At 42.3% G+C, this 25,564-nt stretch overlaps 1 protein-coding gene across 3 annotated transcripts in view; it reads left to right on the top strand.

Moving 5' to 3' along the window:
* The window catches only part of PTPRF (protein tyrosine phosphatase receptor type F), a 252,726-nt gene that overhangs the window by 38,523 nt on the left and 188,639 nt on the right, over nt 1-25,564 (top strand). For all 3 annotated transcript variants that reach the window (XM_082052916.1, XM_082052915.1, XM_082052917.1), the window contains exons 2-3: nt 14,717-14,862; nt 17,575-17,716. In XM_082052916.1, coding sequence (XP_081909042.1) covers nt 14,717-14,862; nt 17,575-17,716 — 288 coding nt within the window. The remainder of the gene's footprint in view (nt 1-14,716; nt 14,863-17,574; nt 17,717-25,564) is intronic.

Here is a 25,564-nt window from a genome sequence, read left to right as displayed (position 1 = left end):
TTCACAATGCCAAGACAGTTGGAAATTTCAAATTAACGTGTGATTAATTCCCGTACTGTCATCATCCTTTCTCAAGCCTTTAGTTCATATGCCAGCTTTATCGCCAGTAATAGTGGGAAAATGCTTAGCTGAAGGAAATGTGCACCTAAGATTATGACTGGTGCTGTTGGGTGATTTCAGCACTTTGCAAATTGTGTTGTCAGCGTTGTTATTACGACTGAAGCACTGAGAATGTTGTGCTGGTGGGCTTGCTCTCCTAGTTTACAGTTCATCTCCTGCTTTTCTGCCTTTATCTCACTGTTAATTATCTGAGGTTATATTATAACAACAGTTGAATTGCATGTTTTGTACGACTCTACAGCATACTTCCTAATTTGCACAATAAACACACCTTTGAGGCTTCTGGCTAGTTACAAATAGAACTTTGTTCTTTCCATAACCATGGGTAAACTGTGGATCTGGACGTGCACTTGTGTATGAGAGTGCAAGTGGAGCCTTGCACTTTGTTAACAGCCTTGTTAACAAACACTTTCTGTGCACTATCAACAGAACCGCAAGTTTTTGAAACTTGGAATGTCATGAGGACATTGTAGATGTGATCACACAAATTAAACTAAGGCTGAATAGTTTAAATTATGTAAAAGAATTAACAAAAGGTGTGTAACTTTTAAAAAAAAAAGGTGGGGAGGGAGGGGAGAAAAAAAAGTGATGATAAGATTATGAATGCTGTTCTCAAGATGTCTGAGCCCAAATGCATGCTTTTGCTTGGTTTTCAAGACGATGGTGGTGATAATGGGACAAAGCATTATGGAGAGTATGAAGCTGAATTCAGACACCTTGTAAGAATCAACATGACATATCTCTCTTTATTTCTTTTCCTTTTTTTCCTCTTTATTTCTTCTTCTTTTGTTTTTAAGAGGAGCTCTTTAGGCTGTGAAGTCTCACGGGGCATATATAAGAGAGAAAACATTTTACTACTGTTAAGAAGGGGGTAAAAATGATCTGGGGTATATATTGGGGGCAAGAGAGAACAGGGACAGAGATTGAATGGAAGCCTTCTCAGCTCAAGGATCATGTTAGCATACGAACAAGTGGGTATAATTGACAACAAATAACTTTAAAAACCGCAATCTGTTTCCCAGCTGATGCTTACCTGCTCATCAATTTGGAACAGTTTTCCAGTAAGAGAAATGTGGCTGAAACTCAAACCTGTTGTAAGTCCCACTGTCCAGTGTCACCAACATTAAACAGTGCCGGTCCCAATACTGACCCCTGAGGAATGCACTTGTCTTTGGCCCCCACTTGGACATGGAGCTGTTGACCACAACGCCTTGAGTGTGACCATCCAGCCAATTCCAACATGAAAATCAAAGACTGGTAGTAGGCAGGGGATTATTCCTGCCTGGGTAATTCTTAAGCAAGATCCATTTGCCTATATACAAGTATGCTATCCTCACCATTAACAGAGCTGCAACTAATAAATTCACTCGAGGTGGTCGTAATTGGACAGGCTCTCTTGTCTAATTTTCCTGTTCTTTCCAGGCTGTGTATAATTTAGCAATGCGCTGACTTGCAGTAGGTAAGGAAGGCTGCGGTTCTTTCAAGCTTCAGGTTCACATACAGGTTTGTGTTTCACCCTGGTGTATGTTCTTCACAAAATACACTGGGATGTCAGATCTCTGAGGTGGAAAGAGTGCCTTCTTTCTCATGCATGTAAAACCTGAGAGGCGCAGTTAGCTCACACGGAGGTGGCTTGTCATCCCTCTTTACTGGTATGGATTTTAGTTCAGCAAATCGAGTGTGAAGCCAGGAACCTTGGGAGTCAGTCAACAGAGCAGGGATGGGTGAGGGAGACTTAGACACAGCACTCTAAAAGACAAATCTGTTTTCTGTTGTAAATATATCCTGTGTAGTATCCACAAAGAGGTTAAAAGCAAGCCGAACCTTGGAGGTTTGACGTCTGTGTGCATGGTGCACATCCCTTGAACTCGTAGCATGTGATATTGTCTAGCAGCGAGAATGAAAGTAAGTGATGCAGGCAAACACTAAGTACGGCAAATCTCTGTAAGCAGCAAACCTGTTTACTGCTCCCTCATGGCACCTGCAGCTGTCCATGTATTTGTGAGTCTCACATTTGGGCATAAACTTACTTCCAGGCTGCAAAAGTCAGTTCTGCACTCTCCTGGGCTTCGGGGTAGACCTGGTGGCCACAGCAACTTTTCACAACATGGTAAACAGTAACTTCTCCACATGAAGCACAGCTTTCTGCATTTCTTGCAATTCTATGCATAAATAGGTGAAATAAGTAAAAGCTGGTGCAGGTAAAAAGCCACCAAAAATATAAAATCTGTTACCATGCCTAGTAGCTAGAGATTTAAGGAGTTTAGCCTGGAAACAGAGGCTGACCTGATTGTCTATACAGAGAAAAGTTATTAAAGTGAAAAGAACTTTTCATTTTATCTGCTAAATTCATAACGCAGCAAAGAATGGATGCTAGAAAAATCAAATCAGGAATGCAGCAACCATGAAGGCAATTAATTTTGATGCCTTTCTAGAAGTCATCCCTCGCTGAACCAGGAAGCCCTGGGTGGAGGAGGGGACCGGGCACCCACCTTGATCTGTGCATGGAGCAGGGCTGCATTCCAGTGACCGTAAAACTGGAAACCTCTGGCATGTGTCAGTCATTCTCTTTACTGTGGGGTTCAAACACCCAATATTCATGTTGGATGGAGTAAGATGTTTTTCACATACATACAGAGCCATTTTGGGAAAGCTTGGCTGCAGTTCATGGACCAGAGGCAGCATCTCCTAGAGCTTCCCTGGCTCCACCACCGATTGCAGCAGGGTCAGTGTGTGCCAGGCAAGGCTTTGGTGTTCCACTTCGGTCCTTGTTTTCTGCTCTGGACGATGGGAATTGCTCAGCAGCCCCTGCCCACGCGATCCTCCCCAGGCAGAGGTGCTGGCCCTGGCATTGAAACTGCTCAAATGGCTTTTGGGCTGTGCATGACGCTGTGCCTTCATTTAGGTTCTGCTAAAATACATCGCTACAGGGAAAAAACGCTGCCCAGTGTCTCCCAGAAGTGTTGAACCTCTCCATCCAGGCTTCTCAAGGGGTCTGAGAAGGGCAACAAAGATGATGGAGTGGAGCATTTCCCTTATGAGGAAAGGCTGAGGGAGCTGGGGCTCTGGAGCTGGAGGAGAGGAGACTGAGGGGTGACCTTATTAATGTTTACAAATATATAAAGGGTAAGTGTCAGGAGGATGGAGCCAGGCTCTTCTCAGTGACAACCAATGATAGGACAAGGGGCAGTGGGTTCAAACTGGAACACAAGAGGTTCCACTTAAATTTGAGAAGAAACGTCTCCTCAGTGAGGGTGGCAGAGCCTGGCCCAGGCTGCCCAGGGAGGTTTTGGAGTCTCCTTCTGTGCAGACATTCCAACCCGCCTGGACACCTTCCTGTGTAACCTCATCTGGGTGTTCCTGCTCCATGGGGGGATTGCACTGGATGAGCTTTCCAGGTCCCTTCCAATCCCTGACATTCTGGGATTCTGACTTGGAGGAAGCCTTTTAATGATTAAATACTCCTGTTTCTTGCAGAGGTTTCAAGTAAGATTGAGCAAAATAGAGTAACGTCTTTTTACACTTGAGACTATTTAGCTTGGGTGCCTAGCTGCCTGCTGAAACTTTTTACACGCTGGTAAACATTTAAATGTGGAAATTATATTTCTTGGTTTTCTGCAGACTGTACTACAGATGCTGAATGATAAAACAGTTGATACAAATAGGAAAAAAAGTCACTGGTGCGATAGAAGTGCCACAGTGCGCTCGTTATTATTAAGCAGAAAATTTTCCTACTCACCAGGTAGATGAGGCAGGAATTTGGTTCATTAGGAGGAGGAGGACAGAACAACGTACAGCGGCATTAACATGAAATACTGGTCCCTCAGCAAAGGCCTTTCTGAGAGCCGAGGATGCCTTTGCTTTAGTAACAGATCTTGTGAAGAGGTCGCTTACTCTGGCTCCCAGTTCTATTAAAATCATTGTGCTGTGCTCTCTCTTTACAAAATAAGGTTTATGCTCACTCTTAATTCTAAAAAGCAGAGGAAAAACCTGAGCTTGGCAAACCTTTTTGAACTGCTGAATCAAGGAGTAGCTGCTTGCAGAGAGGGATTAAAACCTTTTAATCCTTTTGTGTAAAAGAATATGGTGTTTAATGTGGTAGGCACGCTGGCAAAATTAATTTTCATGTTTTTTCAAGCACAAGATTTCAGTTCTGTCTTTGTTTCCTGGTCCTGCATATCTTACGGGTTCTTCACACTATGCGATACACTTTATTAACTTTGAAGTTTTGAAGAAATTTGCAAATAACAAAACACAGATTTGGAAGGAAAAGTAAGTTCCTAGGAGCAGGCACAGCTGTTACATGCTGCCCCAGGCGGCGTTGTGATGGCTGATTTCAGAGCCCGGTACCTGCCATTATTATTATTCTCTTGTCTGCTGTACATGTTCTGAGCAAGAGAGAAGGGGCCGGAATTAGGGTACTGAATTTTGTGTATGATTAAATGAATGTTCTATATGTATGCATTTGAAAGCCCTTAAGTGAATGTTGTGTAAATGGTGATAATTGGAGGCAGTCTCCTTGCAATTCTTTCTCAAGCTAAATAAGGTCTAAGGCCAAAGGCCCAAATGTTTTAATTGTATTAAACACAGGCTGAAAAATTTATTTACTCAGAAAGTGTGTATTACGAAGTTAATTGGAAGTGCCTTTAAGCTATTACCAGGTGGAAATTTGACTTCAGGTTTCAATTTTAAATTAAAGCAAAGCAGAAGACCATTCTGTGAGGCTGCTGGAAGGTCTGCAGTTAGATCAGTGTTTCTCTGCTCTCCCTTGTATTTTCTACCCTGTATATTATTTAGTATAAATACCAGGGAGTTAGAATTAAAAGCTAAACCCACATATAGGGGACTGGCTTTTCCCCAAGATATGTGGCACCCTGCACACAGGCTGCAGGTGCTCTAGGGAAATGTAAAAGCAAAGGGAGGGAAATGAAGATAACCCTAGGTTCTAGAAGGATGTTTTTCTGGGCTGTTTTTCTGCTTTGTTTTTAATCGGTATTCTTCTGTTGTATGCAAGGCTGCTTTGTGCTTCTTGGCGTATTTTTCTTCTCTAGTTATGTGTTATTTCAGCTATTGGAAGCACTTGTAAGAGTGGTGTCACAGCAGAGAGGTTGATTTTTTTTCTCCCCCCTTTTCTTTTCCCCTTTCCTGGCACACAAAAAAACCTTTAAAAAGCCCATGGACCAGAGTCAATCACAGCACAGGGATTAGCCAAAGTTAGGGATTTTCTTACTAAGATGTAAAGCAGCTCACACTGATAGCTAGCCAGGGACTTTGAGAAAGATACTGCAATTACAACAGCCTTGGAAAATAACAGAGAGAATTTGCCACCCTGTGCGCGAAATCTGTAGGCACCCTGCAGGTATGATACGAAGAGAAACCATCTCCGTATTGTGCTAAGGTCTAAGTTCCCTGCCTCAAACTCTTCTCCAAAACAATAAATCGGCACCCAAAACGTTCCTCACTGCTGAGTGACTTGCACAGCATCCTTGTGCGCTGCCGTGCCAACGACAATTCTGTTTCGGTGTCATGTCAGTTAATTTTAGGCATCTAAACTCTTTCAACGATTTCCATGATTCATAAAGAGGCGGAATTAGAAATTTACTGAAGTGCAATACTATGATGACAGGCTGTTGGTGTAGTTTGTTAATATCCAGTAATTGTGGCCTTAACAATTGAGTGAACTAACGGCTTTTAACCCATATTTCTGTGGAATAAGCAGGTTTCTCTGACATCAGCATTTAACAGTGGACAACCAGTTTCTACTGGGGTAGGGTTGGTTTATGTATAACTGGCCAGACACTGACCAGAAGTACACAGGATACATGAGGCTTTAGATGTTTCTTTGAGAATACATTTGAAATATTCAGCTTTGACTGAAATACTATTTAGTGTTTGATATCAGATTTGGTAAGTATAAATACTCTAATAGCGAAAGGGAAAAAGAGGGCTTGAGAATGCTGGTCTCAGTATGAAGATTTCCCACCAGTGTGTCTGCAAAGACACCTCAACCCCGTCCAAGAGTTTGTTTTTAGACTGGGCTTATGTTGAGGAAAGAGCCTTTAGAAATTGTGAACTGTACCCATTTGCTGAGATGATGAAGAAGCAGGAATGAAAGAGTATAAGAGTTTCTGAGTTTAAGTCATTTATAAATACTGATAAAATCGTACATCTGACCTAAAATGTAGCCTTGCGTTTTCCTCAATGAAAATTTCTACACATAAACAATGTGGAGTCTCGCCAGCTGAACTGAGTACCTTGTATCTTGGTTCGCTGTATTTCCTGCTGGTGTTTGGGGAGAAGCCCAAGCTCTGCTGGATGGCTGCTTTTATTAGTTCTGTAATGTAATTTTTCTACTGAAAGTTACAGAGGTCATTGAACGTGCTAAAAGATCATCATCTTAGAGATTTGTATATTAATCGTTCGCTTTATTTGGTTTCATTTTGTATGAACTCAAAAGGTATCCAGGGTAACTTTATGGAAGTGGGGAAGTGAAGGTGAAGAGAAATGCAACTTGCTTTGAGATAATGTTTGTAGATTTGATTATCACGGGCAACCACACTTGGAGCTGGAAAACTCAGCCACTAAAATTGGATTGAAATAGCAGAATCATTTGTCCTAGCTGTTGGGAATCTCTGAAGCATTAAAACCTAATAACAATAAGATGATGAAACAAGAGAGGAGGATGCGCAGGTAGCATTGGGTAACCTGTAATTCAGAGCGATCTGAGGAATGTGTTGAGTTTGGAATGCCATTTTCTGTGATTGGGATGCGGTTAAGTGGTTTTTAAAATCAATGGGTGAAAGGGTTATGATCCATTCACGGGATAAAAAGAAAATTGTGTATGTACCTGAGCATACATGGCCCCACTATATATTTGCATTTATTTAATAAGTACCTTGCACCAAGCAATAAAGAACAAAAGTTTCAGTTACAAAGTGCTGTCATCTTAGTGAAATAAAACCGAAATAGGAAGAAATAAGTAATGAATTAGCATTGCGATCACCAAGACCCACTGATGCTATCGTAAGCTGTTGTTAAAGAAATATTATTACAAGGCTCAAACAGGCTCTTCCTGCTTGTAGAATTTACGAGAATTGAAAGTGCAAGTTTGAAAAAATCTGTATTTTGCCAAACAATATTCCTAATGATCATAAGTGGACAGGAACCACATTTAAATGATAGTGCATGTATTGAATAATAAACATAAGGATAATAAATATAAGGATAGCTGGAGAGCCCACTGGCTTTTCTCCTGCCCTGCAGCAGATACTTGGGAATGAAAACATAGAGTAGGTTTCATGAGAATATCCTTCCAACAGACATCCATCCATGCAGAAATATCAGTCATCCATGTTTTATGAAATTGAGAAAGACCCTTGCTGTATATATAAGAATGGGCCACCTCTGTCTTCTAGACCACTTTATTTCCACTTCAAAGTCAGTTGTGAACATGAGAAGGTCTGTGTCATTCCAGGTTTCTTCCCAGTGTTGTAACAACTGAGCCACATCATCATTTTCCACATATTTGTCCTGACAGCCGCCGTGTGGGAGCAGCAGGCTGGTTTTACAGAGGAAGCTGAGGTACAGTTGTGCCCTGGCATATGTGACAGGGAAGGTTAAAAGGCAGGGATTTAAACCTGAATTTCACCATTTGCAGGCTCAAGGACTCTTCCTGCCTGTGTCAATAACTCCTTTCAATTCATTTAGCCTAGGCACCTAAATAAGGTTACCCCTGTATTCCTATTGTATATGCTTATCTAGTTCATCTCATATCCCAACTCTGATATTTTTTTCCTTCACAAGCGTACTTTAAATCTTAATTTAGCCCAAGTCATAAAAGCTTTCAGATAAAAATAAAAGCTCCCCTATACTAGAACACTGGTCTTATTTTTGGCTGCCCTTCTGTTCTATTTAGAACAGCAGGCACTTGTAGCATGAGGACAGAGATATTTTTCTTTCAAATCTCTCACAGTGATTGTTCGTAGTACACTTAATTGCAGCCATGTGTTTTGTAATTCATTTTTCTCCAACCTGTGTGTGACTCTTTGGAAAAACAGCATTCACAAGAACAGGAGGAGCAGTATGATTGCCGGTTATTTAAATAAAATTTTTGGATGAGGTATATTTGATGTGGGTGCTAAATACTGAAAGAGCATCAGGATTCGTTTTAATTTTCCCATTTATTTTAAGAAACCATCTAATGATGTGTCTTTGAAATAAAACAAGTTAATATTTGGATATATGAAGCATATTTATGTTGGCATATATTATGTTTCAGCCACTTGCAAGTTTTTGGCTCTTATAAAATTAAAAGAAGCATATTTGATGTGACTGGTGCACGCTTGATGAGATGAGAAACTTCTTCCCAGTGAGGGTGGCAGAGCCTGGCCCAGGCTGCCCAGGGGGGTTGTGGAGTCTCCTTCTGTGCAGACATTCCAACCCGCCTGGACACCTTCCTGTGTAACCTCATCTGGGTGTTCCTGCTCCATGGGGGAATTGCCCTGGATGAGCTTTCCAGGTCCCTTCCAATCCCGAACATTCTGGGATTCTGTGATGTGTAGCAAAATACAAGGATCTGTGCTAAATATACACGACCCAGCATCATTTTTCAAGGCTTTGGCTGGTATTCCAATCAGGTAAAACAGATCACGTTACTTCTCAAAGGCCATGGTTCACAAAAAAGACACTTTGCCAGGTTGGCGGGAGGGCACACCTCTGTGCCTTGGCCTTGAAGGAAACCTGGCAAAAGTGAGTTTTCTCCCTGGGAAGGTCCTTGGGGTTCACGGAGAAGCTGCACAGCCCAAAGACAACACGTGATAAGTGACTCTGAACTGCTCTGATAAAGGGAAAGCCAAAGAGGAGAACTGAACTGCTAAAAATGTTTGGTAGGGCAAATTTTAAAATAGTTGCTGGGATGGTTTTCTGATTGACAATTGTTTCACAACAAACAAGTTGTCTAGAATAGCAGAGAACAGCAGTGGCTTTATGCATAAAATATGGGTGTGATGCACCGTCACGGTTGCTGTGTCTCGCTCTGTGTTGCCCTGCGGGAAGGCTGGGGCAGCAGAGATTCCACCTCCGAGGGCTTCAGGTTTCCCTCCCAAACCCGTCACATTTGCTTTTGCTGGGGAGGATGGACAACAGCCGTACTGATGAGTGTGTACCCAACCTGTCCGCTTGTACTTCTTCCTCTGGCTTTCTCTACCCTTGTTCTTGTGGACGTCTTAATATGTAATTTGATGGAGCATTTCCTTGGAAAGAATCACACACCCTGGCTTAGCCCAGGACTCTCCATGAGTTTGCTGCTGTTTTCCAGCACAGTGAAGAAGTGCCTAAATCTCTGCTAGCATCTCTTCCACACTGTGAGGCCCTCCTTGTGATTCACTTCATAGGGTTATCCAGGAATCTCTGCTTGCTCAACAAGTGACTTTTTCAATACTACCAGCTGTGAAACTTAAGTCCTTTTCTTCTGAAATGCTGGGGGGGATTTGTTTGTTTGTTTGTTTTTATTGTGTGCTTTTTTGGTTTTGTGTTTGGTGGGGTTTTTGTGTGTTTGTGTTTGTTTGGTTTTTTTTAATACTTTCTCTATGGAGAGTATGTATGAGCAAGTTTTTTTCAGCCCCTAGCCAAATACAATGAAACCCGTTTCTTTCTCTTATAAGAAAATACTCTATTTTTCATGGTCTTCCTCCTCAGAACTGTGCTGTTCCCATAAGCTCTCTAGAATAATTGAGTTTAGAGCAAAGACCAAACAGGGGAAATTTTGGCCAAGAAGGTGAACATTTTCCCATTCTCCTGCCTGAAGCTTATGAGTAAGTAGAAATGATGATAGCATTAATTTCCACTCCTGGTGTAATGGGAACTTGGTTATGAAGTGAGGAGCAAGAATTAGTTTAGAGGGTGAGGACTGAAAATGCTCCAGGGATCTGACACTGAGCAGAGAGACTGGGGGGAGAGAGAGGCTGGAGTTGTTTGGACTTAGACTTATTAAATAACAAATAGACCAGTCTGGAGTTGTTACTCCACGTGATGGAGTAAGCGAAGGTGGGCGTGATGGGCACCTGGCCATCCCGCAGCTCTTCCTGCTGTCACCTAAGACTTGCTCGGGAGGTTCTGATTTCTGGTTCAAGCTGATATTTCACAGATTTATCTGTGGAATAGGATCACTCTTTTTTCTCTTTTAAACTTTCAGTTCAAAAAATCTTCAGCTTTGCCTGATCCTTAGGTCATCAGGGGAAAGACAGGATTTCACCGCAAAAGACATTTTGGTTTCTTGTATTTATTTGTAGTTTTTTTGAACAACAAACAGATAACTTCAGGCTTGGCATGTCCATAATCTTCTATGGGGACTCTCATTTTGACTTTAAGAGGGGAAAAAGAGAAGACTAGGTCACTGGTTAAATATTTTGTTTTCAGTATATCCTTATTTTTTCCTGGTTGTGTTCCTAGGGCTACCCTAAGAGTGCAAGCACTCAAAAGGAGGTTGGAAAAGACTGTTTGGACCATCACCTGGCCCTGTCTCTAGTGGTTGTTATATTGCCCTTTGGAGGTAACTAGTGATGTGTCCCACAGCAGCCTCCTCCGAGCAGTAGAGATACAGAGGTGTTGGTTGGAGGGAGGTGTGGAGGTAGCATAGTCCACTTAGCATGCGTTTGGCAATGACACTATGATTTTCATGGATGATCTGTCGTACTTCTGTTATCTCTCACTGAGATAAGTTTTGGGGTTTGCTGTTAACAGTTGCCAATCTGTATAAATATATGCATGCCCATGCCCAACTCCATTGTCCTGGGGCCAGGACTTAGGATTTTAGGTTTGCTTAATTAGTACTTTCCTTCCATTTCGAAACTTCAGGGCATACACGTTTTTAAAATGGCTTTGCACAAATACCTTTTCGCAGACTGTATGAGAATTTGGTTTATATACAGGTACACTTTTGTGACGAGTCTCAGTGGATTTAGATGGTTTCCAGAAATCATTGTTGCTCAATTAAATGTGCAGAGGAAAAAGATTCATTACAACAATGTAAATTCAAGCTGAACAAGGCAGCAGGTTTTTTAGGTTTTACTGCCGGTGAACATTCAGTTTCCTTTTGTTCTGGTTTTTAATAGTATTGATTTTTTTAAAATGTACAAAGGTAAAGCAGGTCCTCAGTGTACAAGCTGGGGAGTAGGTGTACAGTGAGAGATATAATTGCATTGTATTCTTCAAGGACAAAAGTTTTTTGGATTCTGTTGTATTTGTCATTTGAAAAATTTACACTATTTTACTAAGATCACAGCGTAAATAACAGAAAATCAAATGAACAAATCAACTGCCAAATTGCAATACATCAGCTCAGCACACTGCACAGCAAAGCAGTCAATCACACTGCAATCACTAGCAGCCTGAGGAGTAAATTAACGTTTCACTGGGATAGATGAGAGGTGAATAAACACAGATATATGTAAATACAAACTAAGTAGAAATAGACATGATTATAGATGAGTAAATATGTGAAATCAGCATCAGTTAAGCAAGCACACTTAATAATTGCTGCTGTTCGTGTCAGAACAATGTGCCAAAGACTACAGACGGCAGCCATTGTGGTTTCAAAGCCAGTTTCTGAGGTTTTTTGAGCTACTTTCTTTGCACAGTCCTGGGGCTTTTTTCACCAAGGATGGCAAAATTCAGTACCCCAGTGTGTGATGAATTTCTGCAGTCGGATCTGTGATATTCCTTCACAGAGGCTTGTTGAGGACAGAGCACGTGTATCCACTTCTGCGTGGGCAGCGCTGACCGTGGTGGATACACCGTCCACAAAGGTGTTTTGGAAATAAAGCTGAGCAATCAGCAGTGGTAGAGGTCCGGACCTGCAGCTTAGTGTCTCAGCTGTGACATCCAGATCACCTGGGTTTGGTGTTGGCACGTCCCCTGGTGCCTGTGGTCTGTGTGGGTGGTTGGTGGGCTCCCTAGCACACAACCACAGTCACAGAATCACAGAACGGTTGGAGTTGGAAGGGACCTCTGGAGATCATTTAGTCCGACCCATCTGCTAAAGCAGGTTCACCAGAGCAGATCGCACAGCGTCACATCCACGTGGGTTTTGAATGTTTCCAGAGAAGGAGACTCCACCACCTCTCTGGGAAAGCCTGTTCCATGTTGAGCATCTGATGTTGCAAGGTTTTAAGGGGTCTGATGCCCTGCTGCCTCAGGAGCAGTGTGCCACCAGCCCCTCTTTGATAAGCGTGTCCTCGGCTGGTGGTTGCTTCTCCATGTGGTGCCACAGGGTCTGACTCTGACCGTGTCCCTCACTCTGAAGCTGTGGTGGGTTCACCTTGGCCAGCTGCCCACCTAGCTGAGGGCTGCAGGGAAATACCTGCTCCACCATGTTGTCTTCATGGTCTGCATGGGAGTCTCTGCTCAAGCACCCACAGCTCCTCCTCCCCATCTGACCTGAGGTCTCACAGGGCTGTTTCTCACATTTTTTTACCTAAGTTCTTACAGCTGTGAGATGTTTTGCCCCTTCTTAAACCTGTTGCCATGGCGGTGCCTCCATGGTGAGCTCGACTGTGTCCTGCTGTGGGGCTGTTGTGGAGCTGGCTGTGGATGGGGCAGCCCTGATGTCTCCTCATGGAGACCACCCTGTAGCTCCCCGCTGCCACCACCTTGGCACCTGCACCCTATATGAACAGTGGTTTTGTGCATGTGAAGCAAGAAGCATCCTGGGCCCTCAGCAGTCACCCTGGTCTGGTCCACACACATTGGAGGAGGGCAGAGCCTGGGCTCTGGGCTTTCTCAAAAGCAACAGCTGGAGTATGTCACTTGGTCGAGCTGTTGTGCGTATTGAGTCACCCCACAGCACGCATGGGCTAAACCAGAAGGTGAAACTGGGATCAAGGAGGGTACCACAGTTTTAGCAAAGTCTTCAGAGATTGCTGTTTGAAGGCAAAGTTGTACTCAGCAGCTTCAGGAGGCAGGTGCCAGCTCGCAGGCGCTGAGGGAGAAGCGCTTGTCTTCCAGCGCCCCCCGAGCTCCGTCTGATCCTGCCCTGAGCCACTGTGCTCCCAATCCTGCCTGGAAAATAATTTTTAAAAGCCTCTTTCTGCCAAGTTAGGAGCCTGAATCTGCTGCACAGAGGCTCTGGCGACCCCAGAACTGCTTGTAGGGATTTGGGTGTTGGTGACTGGAGGCAGGAGGGGAGGCAAAGGGTACAAGGAGTAGAGCAAGACCCCCTGCCCAGTAGCTGCAAGCGGCTGGACCGGCTCAGCTGTAACTTGAAACTGCACCCTTAGCATTTTAATCTGTTGTATGTTAGGAAAATACATTTAAAGATTGTCTTCTTTTGGGGTCGCTGAGTCTGTATCCCTCCTAGGTTGGGGAAACTCAGCTTTCAGTTCATCAAGAGCTTAGTGTTTAAACCACCTGGGCTTACAGATGTTGTCCTCCTCTCCCTCAAGGACATACTTGTGCACGTGTCCAGAATGTGAAGATGCAGAACCACTGCCAGCTCTGCTGGGAATGCTGGTTCAGTGTCTTGGGACTGAACATGTTTCTCCTCTCGCTCTTGCTCCTTTCTGCATCCCAGCAGCCGTCTCTGCCCTGTTTATAGGTCAGGTTCGTCTTTGAGGTGGTCGATCTGAATTTTATTTGAAATGTGGCCTTAGAGTGACCTGTGCACTGAATGACATCATGGGTGGACTCCGTTAACTCCCTCTGTGCAGTCGAATGTTTTAGTGTTTTATGGGCATACAAGATCATCAAACACTTCTCGCTTGTTTCAAAACGACCCTTGGATCACATATTGCAAAATTCTCTTGCACAGTGAATACAGAAAAAAACCCAGAAATGTTCAACCTGGATGCCTAGTTTTATCCATCCAACTCTGCCATGTAAATGCAGAAGACACAACTGTATTTTTATGAAAGTTCTTTTATTGATTATTAAAATGTTACACGGTATTTTTTTTTCCATTTTTGCTGAGTCTTTCAGGCCTGAATGTCACTTTCGTTTCTTTGCTGACTTTCACTTTTAGTGATTAGTTTCTTACCAAGCACAGGCCAGCCTGTGCAGATTTCCAGATGCTTGTAGAGTGTAGGATTTTTATGTTGATCCACATCTAAAATGAAATTAAAGGTTGTTATTTGTGTACTTAAAACTGTGTCTGTTAATTCTGATGAATGTCTTAACGGCTTTCAGGAAAACTGATATCAACGTATGGTACATTTGGTAGGTTTGGTGTGTCAGCTGTTCTGTATTTTCCAGTGCTATGACCATGTTATAAACCTGCGAAAATCCATTTATTAAAAAAATAAACCGTAAAAATGGTTCCAAATTGTCATATACCTGAATGAATGCCCAGGGGGCTGGGGGGAGCCCTCAATTGCCCTCATTTACAGGCAAACCAGATGGACTTTATTCATTTCAGGGAAAAAAAGGTACTCAAGCAGAAACTCTGCTTGTCATGTTGCAGTCTGCGCTGAATTTGTGTGGCCAAGGCCGTTCAACCTGGATTTGTAGCAGGCGCACCAATTATCTTATAATTTAGATTAACATGACACATTCCTTGCTTATCTGGTGTTGTGTTCTCATGGGGGTGATTTGGTTGTTTTTCCAGGCAAGCCAACGTTTATGAAAGCTCCTGAAGATCAGATTGGGATTTCTGGAGGAGTGGCGTCCTTTGTGTGTCAGGCAACAGGAGAGCCCAAACCTCGTATCACATGGATGAAGAAGGGGAAGAAAGTCAGTTCTCAGCGGTTTGAGGTAATTACCAAAAAAAAAAAAAATTAAAAAAAATCGGTAATTGATCTAATGCTTGCAGATCTTAATTACACAGTAATCATCATTACAACCCGGCTATCTCTGCATCACTGCAGTACAGAGTCTAGAGCTTTAAAGTAAGTTTCCTTCCCTGCAGCAATGCAATCTGTGGAGCAGGCGTTGTCGTTTGAGCGCGATGCTGGAAGCACACACGTAGGGCATCCTTCTTCAGATGGGAGACTGGGGCTTACACGGAACTGGATGGCAGATGAAAGTTGGATCTAGCAGTTATTTTCTGTTTTCATTGTGAAAAATTGATAAGGCATCTCTTGGCCTGCTATGCCCAGTGAAATTCAAAAGTGCGATGCCGAAACACTATTGGAAAGCTTTCTAAGTGATGGCCACTGCCATCCCGCCCACACATACCCTTGAAAGGGAATGGCAAAGTCGTCCTGAAGGGTGAATTGACTTCCCTGTGAACTGAAGTCTGAGAGAAAGCAAGAGGGAAGAGCAGGTATCAGAAATGCTTTTGAGAAAGGGTCAAATTTGATTCATATTTTAAATAGCAAATGCATTTTCACTGACTTCCTCCACCTTTCTCTCCACTTTAGTTTGTTGGATTTGGGCTCTTCTCTCTAAAACCGCCCCTAGAAATGTGACCTTTGTACCATTCTGCTGCCTTTCCTCTAATCTTCTGTCTTTGATGTTTTTGCCTTTCTGACTGGAGCACGAGATGACTTTGCTGCGCAGAGTGGATTGATTCAAGTCATCGGTTTTAATCATGATTTTGTATGTGAGCAGAAAACCTTGATTAAAGTAATCAATTTTAATCTTGTTTTACATTGTTATTTTTCCCTAATAAAGGTTAAGTTTTGTTGTATAGTAACCATTTAAACATTCTGATACGTAGATAGATATAACCTTTATAGTGAATTTGGTACTTGTTGCAGCTAAGCAGAGGGCTATGCCAAATTATATGCATTTATACAAGCAATTTCATACCTTTATTCACCTCAGTTTTGGTTCATAGTTGAGACATTTTTATTGTGTTAGGAGATAGTGAATAATATTTTTTTTCCTAGGTAACTATTAATTTTACCTCATTATGTAGCTAGTCTTTATTTGGAGGAAAATCAGAACTCACTTGAAATGAAAAATTAATAAAGAAAACTGATTTACACCTGCTGAGTTATTACACAAAAAGGGTATCCATTGTTAGCAAATGAACAGCATTCCTGGTCACTGTCTGTCAGGTCCTTAGTAGTTGTAACTTCTTCTCACGTGGAGTGTTTGTTTAAAGCATAATAAGGACAAAAGAGCTTTTCTGCTGTTTCACCTCTTAGATTTTTAGTCCTTATCACTGAAGTTAATTAATCTCTGTGTCTGATTTAGTGTTGTTTTAAAATCTGGCAGTGGCCCTGTCCTGTGTAAATGTTGCAGACAGTTTAGCATTTTGTTACAGTTTCGTATTTAATTTAAAAGTCAGTATTTAAAAAAAGCCCTTAAAATGTGCTATGGTGATGCTGACATTTCTCTGTCCTGTCTGCTACTACTTGACCCCAAATTAGGGCTTTTTGCAGGCTGTTTCTGTTACTTAAAACAGAAGGGTTATTCCTTCCAGCATGAAGAATAACACATTTTCGGTAGTCTTGGTTACCTGTTGCTTTCCTGTTTCTCCTGTCACTGCAGAGCCTTGTTGTGCCCATTATTTTTCTCCTCCTGTTTTCACACATCTGGTCATTAGGCAGTGAGAAGTGCTCGTAAACAGGGCTGGAGAAGACAGGGTAACAGTTTTGCATGGGGGTAGCGCAGGTCCTATGCAGGCGTGCATGGCCTGGAATGGAGCACAGCTCGCTCTCTTCATCTCCCCGTGCAGTTCCCAAGCGACAGGAGAGGGGCTTGTGCCTTTCCCTCATGCTGTCACCATCTGCAGCAGAGTTAATATTTCCAGCTTTTGCTGTGCTCAGTAATAGGAGAAGGATGAGTTCCACATTAACAGTGGCCTAAGGCTATGCCTTCACAGCCTTGCCATTAAGGAATAGCTTATACCGATCCAGCGGCAAACTAACACATACCTCTTTCTTCCCTGTAGAAGTTAGAGTAATGCATGTTACAGCTTAGCGGGATGGATGGAAAGGCAATGATTTATTAAGGACTTAATTTACTGTGCTGGGGAAGGAATTGTAATTACATCATTGTTGATTATGCCAGAGTTGCAAAGTACCCGATGCTGAAGGACATTAAAAACTCACTTTCTGCTGGAGTTAGCATGCGCTGTAAGCGCTCAAGGTTGTGTTCGAGTTTTGTTACTGTTTTCCCGGTAATCCCACAGGAGTATATCATTCTGCTCCTCCATCAAGGTGAAAGTTGGCACTAAATTGCTATCAGTGTGATTAGTAAAACCATTAGTGCAAATATGGCTCAGATGTTTTAAATCATCAGATTCACATCTTTATTACCAGGTTGATAATTTGTCAACCTTAATTGATTCATAAAGAACTTCATTGGATCGTCATTTGTTCTGGCCTCCTCAGAGGACAAATATGTTCTTGACTCTGAAATTTTTACATTTCTGGACTTGGAACACTTGATGAATTGCATGGCATTTTATAGCTTATGGGGCTTGGTTTGGTTTTTTTGGTTTTTAACCCCTTGGCTTTCAGTTTTTGTTGCAGAAGATACCAGTAAAGAAGTGCTTTCTTTTCATTGTTTCAGGTTATTGAGTTTGATGATGGATCAGGATCAGTTCTGCGGATACAGCCCCTGCGCGTTCATCGAGATGAAGCGATCTATGAGTGCACAGCAACCAACAGTGTTGGGGAGATAAACACAAGTGCCAAATTAACAGTGCTAGAAGGTAAGTGGGAACTCTTTTCATGCCTGAGGTGGCAGAAGACGTGGCTCTGGCTTTGGTAACTACGTATTGGTGTGGTGCCTTTAAATGACAGGGTGATATTCTAGCTTGGTTTGTAAAAGCTGGGTATCGTTTGCTATAATTTATCCTAGTGACAGAACCTAACATTTTTGAGACAATCATGAAAGGATTGCAGATTTTGAACTTTCTTTAAAGTGTTTCAGTAATATTGTCTGATTTAGGTGTTTCATTTCTAACTTGGAGGGCTAGCTAAAGAGACATTTGTATAATTTTCTCACCTCTTTGCTTTGATATAATACCCATCCATCTTCAGGGTATTTAAGAATTGTATCTGACAGTCAGAAACTTGGTCTGTGTTGCTGCACTTTCTGGTTTATATCAGCACAGTTCTTGAATAGTTTTTCAGGTTACTCTTCAGATTCTGAGTTTGATGTGTAATTGTGCTGGCTTTGCTTTTCACTGTAGTCATATTTCGTTATTCTGTTTCTCCTGTTAAAGAATAGATTTTGATCCTTGTCTGCTATATGAGCAGGTGTTATTTTCTTGCTTCTTCTAAATAGAATGTGTTGTGGAAGAACAGTGTATTAGATACAAAACGGCTTTGTGATCAGTCGATGATTTTTTTTTTTTGTGTTGGATTATCAGTATTATTGTCTGTTTTCAAGGAAATTTTTATTTGGTTTTGATGTTTTGTGGTTTTTTTTTTGTCGGGGGTGGGGGGAGGTTAGCACATCAATGTGTTGCAGTATTTGTTTATATACATGATTTTGTAAATGTGCTGAGATGTTACAAATCTGGGGCATTCGGCTGAATGGATTTGTTTTGTTTTTTGCTTGAGTTTCCTAAGACAAGCAGGAAGAGGCTTAGGCAAATTGCTTGGTGTATATGGATTGATGCAGAGACTTTTGAGTAACGAAGAAACTAGAGTGGAAAGCGTTTATTGTTGTAAGATTTGGAACCAGCAGAGACTGGTTATGCCAATGGCGAGTGTGCCAGCCATACACAAGTTACCTATTGTCCCTTGTTCTCTCATCCCCATTTAGAGCATAGAGGTAATCATATTTTCTTCTCTGCTCTGTGACAAAGAATACATTAAACAACTGTAATGTGCTCAGACACTGTGGTGATGGGAATCATAGAAATCATTCAGTACTTGATGTGATTGTGTATCTTGTTTCTGGAGGTGGGGCATCCTAAAGGATCAGCTTGCTCTTCAGTAGTAGTATTATTAAGAATAGGATAACAGGTGCTATAGACTTGAAAATTGTTGGGGGGGGGAAAAGAAACAACACAACACATCTTTTTTGTTACTTCTTGCCTTTGTAGCCGTGTGTGTGAGTGCATAAAGCTCAGCGGAGCTTTTTCAGCAGTTTACGTGCAGATCTGCATTTAAATATTTCTTGCAACTGCGTTTTTCTGATACTGGATACATGAATACCCAACTGTTCCACGCACATTCCTGTTTCCTTTGGTTGCAGTTGCCTTTATGTATCTTAAATATGTATGCACATACACACACGCGCTAATAATTTATTTGCTCTGTGTTAAATGTTCAAAGGCCCGCAGAGGCATGCGTTGCATAAAGGAGCACAACAGTATTTCTCAGCTCCGTGGTTCTCCTGCTGATTTCCAGATGAGGTAAACCTTGCAGACCACCACATAAATAGGGAATGTTAGGAAACAGCAGAGACAGGAGAAGAAATGCGTGCATACAATTTGAGAGCTACAGAAGTCAGGCACAGGGCTGCTTTTCTGTTTGGAAGCTTCTTTTAATCAGGAATAATGCTGGTTTAACGTGATTCCATAAGGTCAAAAATTATCTACAGGCTGTGGGGGCTGTGTTTTCCTCTCTAACTGAAGAGTATTGACCCCTTGCTGGACACTCTTGTGATGGATAAAATTAAGAAACATTTGCTGTATAACAGTTTGTATGTGCTCGTGCATATAGAGTTGTGAGCTTGATTACAGATAATGAAGAGCTACATGTATTTCTTAACTGATGAAGAAGACAAGTTCTGTTATGATGTATTTGTATTAAAAAAGACTGCTTCTATTTCTTTATCCAAGATTTTCTGTGGACAGGTCTATATTTTTTTCAGTCATACTATCTTATTGTTCTGTGTTGTCTGCCTTAGATTATGCTGTTTCTGCATTTTGGGAGTGTGAATTTCTTTATTATTAATATTCCCTTGCTTGTTTATGTGTTTGCAAAGCGGTTATTGCAGCTCAGTGCCCTGGTTGTGGCTGTATTTAGTCTCAGTGGCCTCCAAAAAATAGTGGTAAGTGCCGCACCGCTCTGTTATGCCATTGCTTTCCTAACGTGAATTTTCTAGAGGTTTTTGAAAGCGACACATTTGATGTGGAACGTTTGATAGTCTCAAGACTGTCAACTAGGATTGGATTTTTCCCTCTGCTTCTGGGGTTAAAATAACTTCTGTAATTGCTCTCAGGTGGCATTTTGAATGATGCAGACGTTCTGTACTTCCTTTCAAGAATTTGACTAATGCAGTAGTCCCTGGTGCATGACAAAACTCTATCATAGACGTCCTTATGGTTACATGCTGCTAAATACACAGCACATATTGATTTTTACATTAAAAATCCTTTATAACAGTGAGGTTTAATGCTTCTTCACAATTTGCTCTTTAGAACATAGGCCCTAACCTTAAATCCCGGAGTCACAGTCAGGGTTTAGCAGGCTGTTATTAGATGGCTTTGTAGCTAACTAATCTGGAGCTTTATAGTTTTTTTTAGATTTCTGCGATGTTTTACAGATCAGAGGCAGATAATCCTTCCTAATTGCCAACTTATTCCATTCTGAATATTAAGAGAGAAGCATGAGTCCAGTCTCCTGGAGGAATCAGGAATTCTCACTTAAGTGAATCTCTTTTAACAGTTCGGTTCCCTACCAGCCTTTCATTCTCTGCTCCCGTGTCTCTCATTTTTTCCTTCTAACTGCAAATCCTGTTGTGACCAAACTACATATACTTAGTCTAACTGGAAATTATTTCTCCTGTTGATAGTAGGAGAAATAGACGTGCGTATACCTTCTCTTCTCATTTCTCCTGGGTAGCTGATAAGCTGAATTATGTATGAGTCATATTGAACATTTCTATCTTTTTTCCAATTATGACCTGAAGCGGCACAGAAGTACGTTCGTCCCTGCCTGGCAGAGGAGGAAAGCAGCACGGGGAGGGGAGGGCTAGAATCAATAAGCTGACACACGCTCCCAAGAAAAGCCTTGGGGACAGTTAGTGGCACTAACAAATTAATAAATATATTATTCAGCGGTAACGTCGAGAATTACAGAGCTTTTTAAATAGGGAGATCGTATGAAATGTGAGTAGGAAGGATGGCAGCGTGGAAGAACGTGGCAGGAGGTGTGTCTGCGTGGTGTCCTTCCACCAGACTGCGGCACGTTCAGCCCTGTGGCTGTGTTTGCGAAGGTGACAATAACAGTGTTTGTCTCTAGTTGCCTCTACACCAGCTCATACCTTCATCTATGTTTCCAGCAGTCTCCACCCAACAGGAACACAGGGAACAGAAGTGCAGAAACAGTCTTCAAGGGACAGGGAGGAGTATATGAATTATTTGGGAAAGGAAGGAGGCTTAAATACAAAGTATACGATCAGCCCCTTCTCCCAGGACTTTCCAACTTGGGCATTCAGTTACAGGTTTTGATTTCCAGAGTTGAGAAGGTATTTAATTGTAACTGCTCCCTTAGTGCTCTGCAAGCATCGATTTGTTTTTTTGGTTTCAATTTGTTTTATTTTTTCCACTCCCCTGTAACCAGAGCACACAGTCATATCCATGTGACATCGAATACATCCAGAGTTTCATTTTCCCTTTGGTTTTAAGTAGGTTAAATGGAAATAATACCATTTCCATTTCCAGCACAGATCTATACAAGTCCCCTATGCCCCTATCCCAGACTCCTAATCCTGTGGTGTGTCCTTATCTGCCTGGAGAGCACGGCCAGGCTCCACGGGAGAGGGGACGGACAGAAGGGCTGGGAAAGGATTGCGTGTACACTGGATTTCAGTCTCCAGGTAACCCGGTCAGATGGGTTCTACTGACTGGCTTCGCTCTGTCAGAAGTTGGGGAAGTTTTGTTGTGTTCCAGTGGAGCCCTGGAAAGTTCCTGCGTGCGGCAGCTGTCCCGAGGTGGGAAGCACCTCCACCTTACTGTAATTTGCTGTTTGCTGAACCATGTCATGAGCTTAATTTCTTTCACCATCTGCCAGCCGCATTCCAGTTCCTGGGGTTACCCTGTTTGAAATGCTGTAAATGATGAACATTGGACTGTTACGAATGATTTCTGCAGAGAGCTAGATCTCAGAAGGCCTGAAACAATATGCCCTTTTTGTAAACACTCTTCCAAAAGTGATTTTGTCAATGGAATAATAAACAAAAGTTAGCTCTGTTTAATCCTTGTTTATGTTTGGTTAGTTAGAGAAGGATCAGTCAGATCATTGTACTTTGGCTCATGTTTGTCTTCGTTACTTTTGCATCTTTTTTGCCAAGAATTTCTAGCAATGTGTTATAAAACCAAAACAATTATAGAAAGGAAATTGAATCCATCCTGACTGTGTAAATGAATTCCTGTACCTTGCTGCTCCTGGGACTGGTAGTATTTTCTTCGTGTCTCTGATCGGGAGAGGACAGGTCTTTCCTCTACATGTTTCACGTTCATTAAGTTCATTTGGCAGCGCTTTGGGAAGAAAGACGGCTGTGATGGCAGAGGTGCTGCTCCAGTTCTTTGCACTCTACACAAGCAATCCAAATAGTTCTTGCTGTGTGAACCAGGCAATTAACAGATGCCTGTAACGACTGCATTTCCAAGGGCCGTGGGACAGTGAGCCTCCACATGCTTCCTTGCTTCCCAAAATACAGTAATGCAAATAGAAATGAGGAAGCCTGAGTGTGTTTCCTTTGCATTAGATTGTGGCATGTCCCGTGCTTGTTAAAAAGGGAAACATTAAGCCAATTATTCGTTGTGGCCTCATTGAGAAGTTTAGGTTGTCACCTAGAAGAATGTAAATCCCAGCTCATATGGATTTATGCTATTAAGGTAAAAACAGTGTTCACAGTATTGTGCTGCTCGACAGCAGGTCGCCCAGTATGGGTCTGATAAGTCAATTTAGGAGCCGTGTCATCTTGCTACAAGCTCTAGTCATTTCTCAGGTACTAGAAGCTGGAAGAATCCTAAAAGGTCAAGTGGAAAGAGATGGCCTCTTCATCCCATAGCACACAGAAGACTGAACAGAATTGGCAGTTTGTTTCAATGAGACGAATAAAATTTAGAGAGACACTCACTTGTATCACTATTATGTCCAGTGCTGTCAATACCTACATTGCCACAGTATCTGAAGAACTGTTTCAGCTATTTAATTTTTGGTACTTATAGAGGACCTATAATCTCCATCCAGGTGTGAAACTCCTGGTTCTCTTCATTTTATTTATTTACTTTCAAATATTGGATTCAATAAGAATGTTAGTCTTACTCTTGTATTTATTTTTTTAATAATATTTAACAAGGAAGACTTTATTGGCTGTGAAAGGGAGAAGAAGAATTGATTTTCTCAGCTGAAGAAAAGTTTTAAGTGTTGTTGGTCTCTTCTCCAAACAGGAGAGTCAGCAGATCTTTAGAACGTATCAGACCCAAATGCTGTAATTTCCATTTCTTATCTCTGTTTAAATGATTAACTAATGGCACGTAACCGTATAATGTATCCATGATAGCAAGTTCCATCAGAAGACTGCCATGCACTAAGGTTAAGATCCAGGTTCATTCCACAAGTTTATGAAGCAAGAAATAAAACCTTTGAAAAGTTTTAAATGAAATATCATATAGTTAATGCCAAGCTGAACCCCTTGGAGCTGTGCACTCCCATAAAACCTTGTGTCTGAAAAGCTACTGACCTCGTAATCTTGAGAGCGTTTTTCTTTTACAGCAAGTGGCTGTTTCTGCATATCACCTCTCAAATGAGGTCCTATGAGATTACATCTGTAACAGAATGGGATGTTGTCACGTTCTTATCAGCAAACTAATGACAGCGATGATATTGAAACACCCAATAGCAGCATCTGCAGTTCACAGAATCACAGAATGTCAGGGGTTGGAAGGGACCTGGAAAGCCCATCCAGTGCAATCCCCCCATGGAGCAGGAACACCCAGATGAGGTTACACAGGAAGGTGTCCAGGCGGGTTGGAATGTCTGCAGAGAAGGAGACTCCACAACCCCCCTGGGCAGCCTGGGCCAGGCTCTGCCACCCTCACTGAGGAGAAGTGTCTTCTCAAATTTAAGTGGAACCTCTTATGTTCCAGTTTGAACCCATTACCCCTTGTCCTATCATTGTTTGTCACCGAGAAGAGCCTGGCTCCATCCTCCTGACACTCACCCTTTATATATCTGTAAACATTAATGAGGTCACCCCTCAGTGTCCTCTTGTCCAGCTCCAGAGCCCCAGCTCCCCCAGCCTTTCCTCACACGGGAGATGCTCTACTCAGACTTCCCAGATTAAAAAAGAAAAGAGAGCTTTAAGTGTCAAACAATGAGGCAGTATATTCTACAGAATTCTACCAAAGCTCTAACACAGGGTTCGTATTACCAAGTACTAGATAACTTGAAATTGTAAGTGTGCAGTTATATCCTGTAAAAAGATTTCTCAGAATTCCTTGTCTCACGCAATTGATTTATTCCAGGTTTATTCAGCAGTTTATGAGCACTGACTTTGGAACTGGAAATGATGTTCAGCTAAGAATTTTTGCTGCCAATAATAGTTGCTTCCTTTCTATTTGCTCCATTTCTCAAATCCCTCATGAAGATACTCGGAAATGTGGATGGTCATTCAGAGCCTTGTGGCAACCTACTGGTAACTTCTGTCTGTTATGAAAATTGATAATTGAGCCTTGGGCATTATTTTCCTTTCTCTTCCTGGGCTCAGGGTGTAGAGACAAGTTGCTTCTCACTCTCTGCTGTCTTACAGCTTCCTGGGAGTTTGTCATGGAAAGTGCGTCAGGCTGTTCTACTGCTGCTGCTCTGATATCAGAACGTTCAGCCTGTTCCAATAGGTAAATGAGGCACAAACAGATCAGTTTAACTCTCTGGCAGAGATGTGCTGGTGCAGTCAGGTTCCCGTCTGGTTGGGGATCATCCCTGTGGGTCGCCATCCCCCGGCTGAGAGCAGGGATGGCCAGATGACTGCTTCTGCGTCTCTGTTCCAGTTTGGAATCAGACAGGTTAGATTAAATCGTCTATGGTTTAAACTAATCTGTTTTGACTCTGTGTTGGAACAGATCATCGGCCCCAGCTGGGAGGCAGCAACCACCAGCGCTGCCTTTCACGTCTCTCGGGCTGGAATTCCCTGACCCCCCCGGCCACAACGGTGTCTGGATGCTTAGGGCTGGGATTCTGGTGGTGTTGGTAGGCAGTAAACCAGGGTGGAAACCTTGGGTCAGGCCTAGACTAAAGAGAGTGGTAGTTTAAAAAGGGTGAGAGAGTGGAGCAACAAAGGGCAGGCTGCCAAGGAAGAGATGTGTGTCACATAAGCCTTTTGGACTACCTGCTATGAAGGAAGAAAAGGCACGAATAACATAGGTGTAAGGTAGCAGATTGCAGATCTTCAAGTAAATACATCTGTTGGAAAAATGGGGGTGTTTCGGTTGAGATGTGTGCTAGCCAGTGTTCTAAACTGTACCAGAAAGTGGCCAAGTTAGCAGTAAAATCCCCACATCGTTTCATAGACCATCTGCCAGTCTTCTTTTTGATTCTTGTGGTCTTAGTGGTCCTATTCTGCACCTGTTCCTGTTTGATTCGAAACACTTTTT

The sequence above is a fragment of the Streptopelia decaocto genome, assembly GCF_964273445.1.
Source record: "Streptopelia decaocto genome assembly, chromosome: 5".
NCBI classification, from domain to species: Eukaryota; Metazoa; Chordata; class Aves; order Columbiformes; family Columbidae; genus Streptopelia; species Streptopelia decaocto.
Note: the sequence above shows the minus strand (reverse complement) of the source record. Positions and strands in the feature narration are given on the sequence as shown.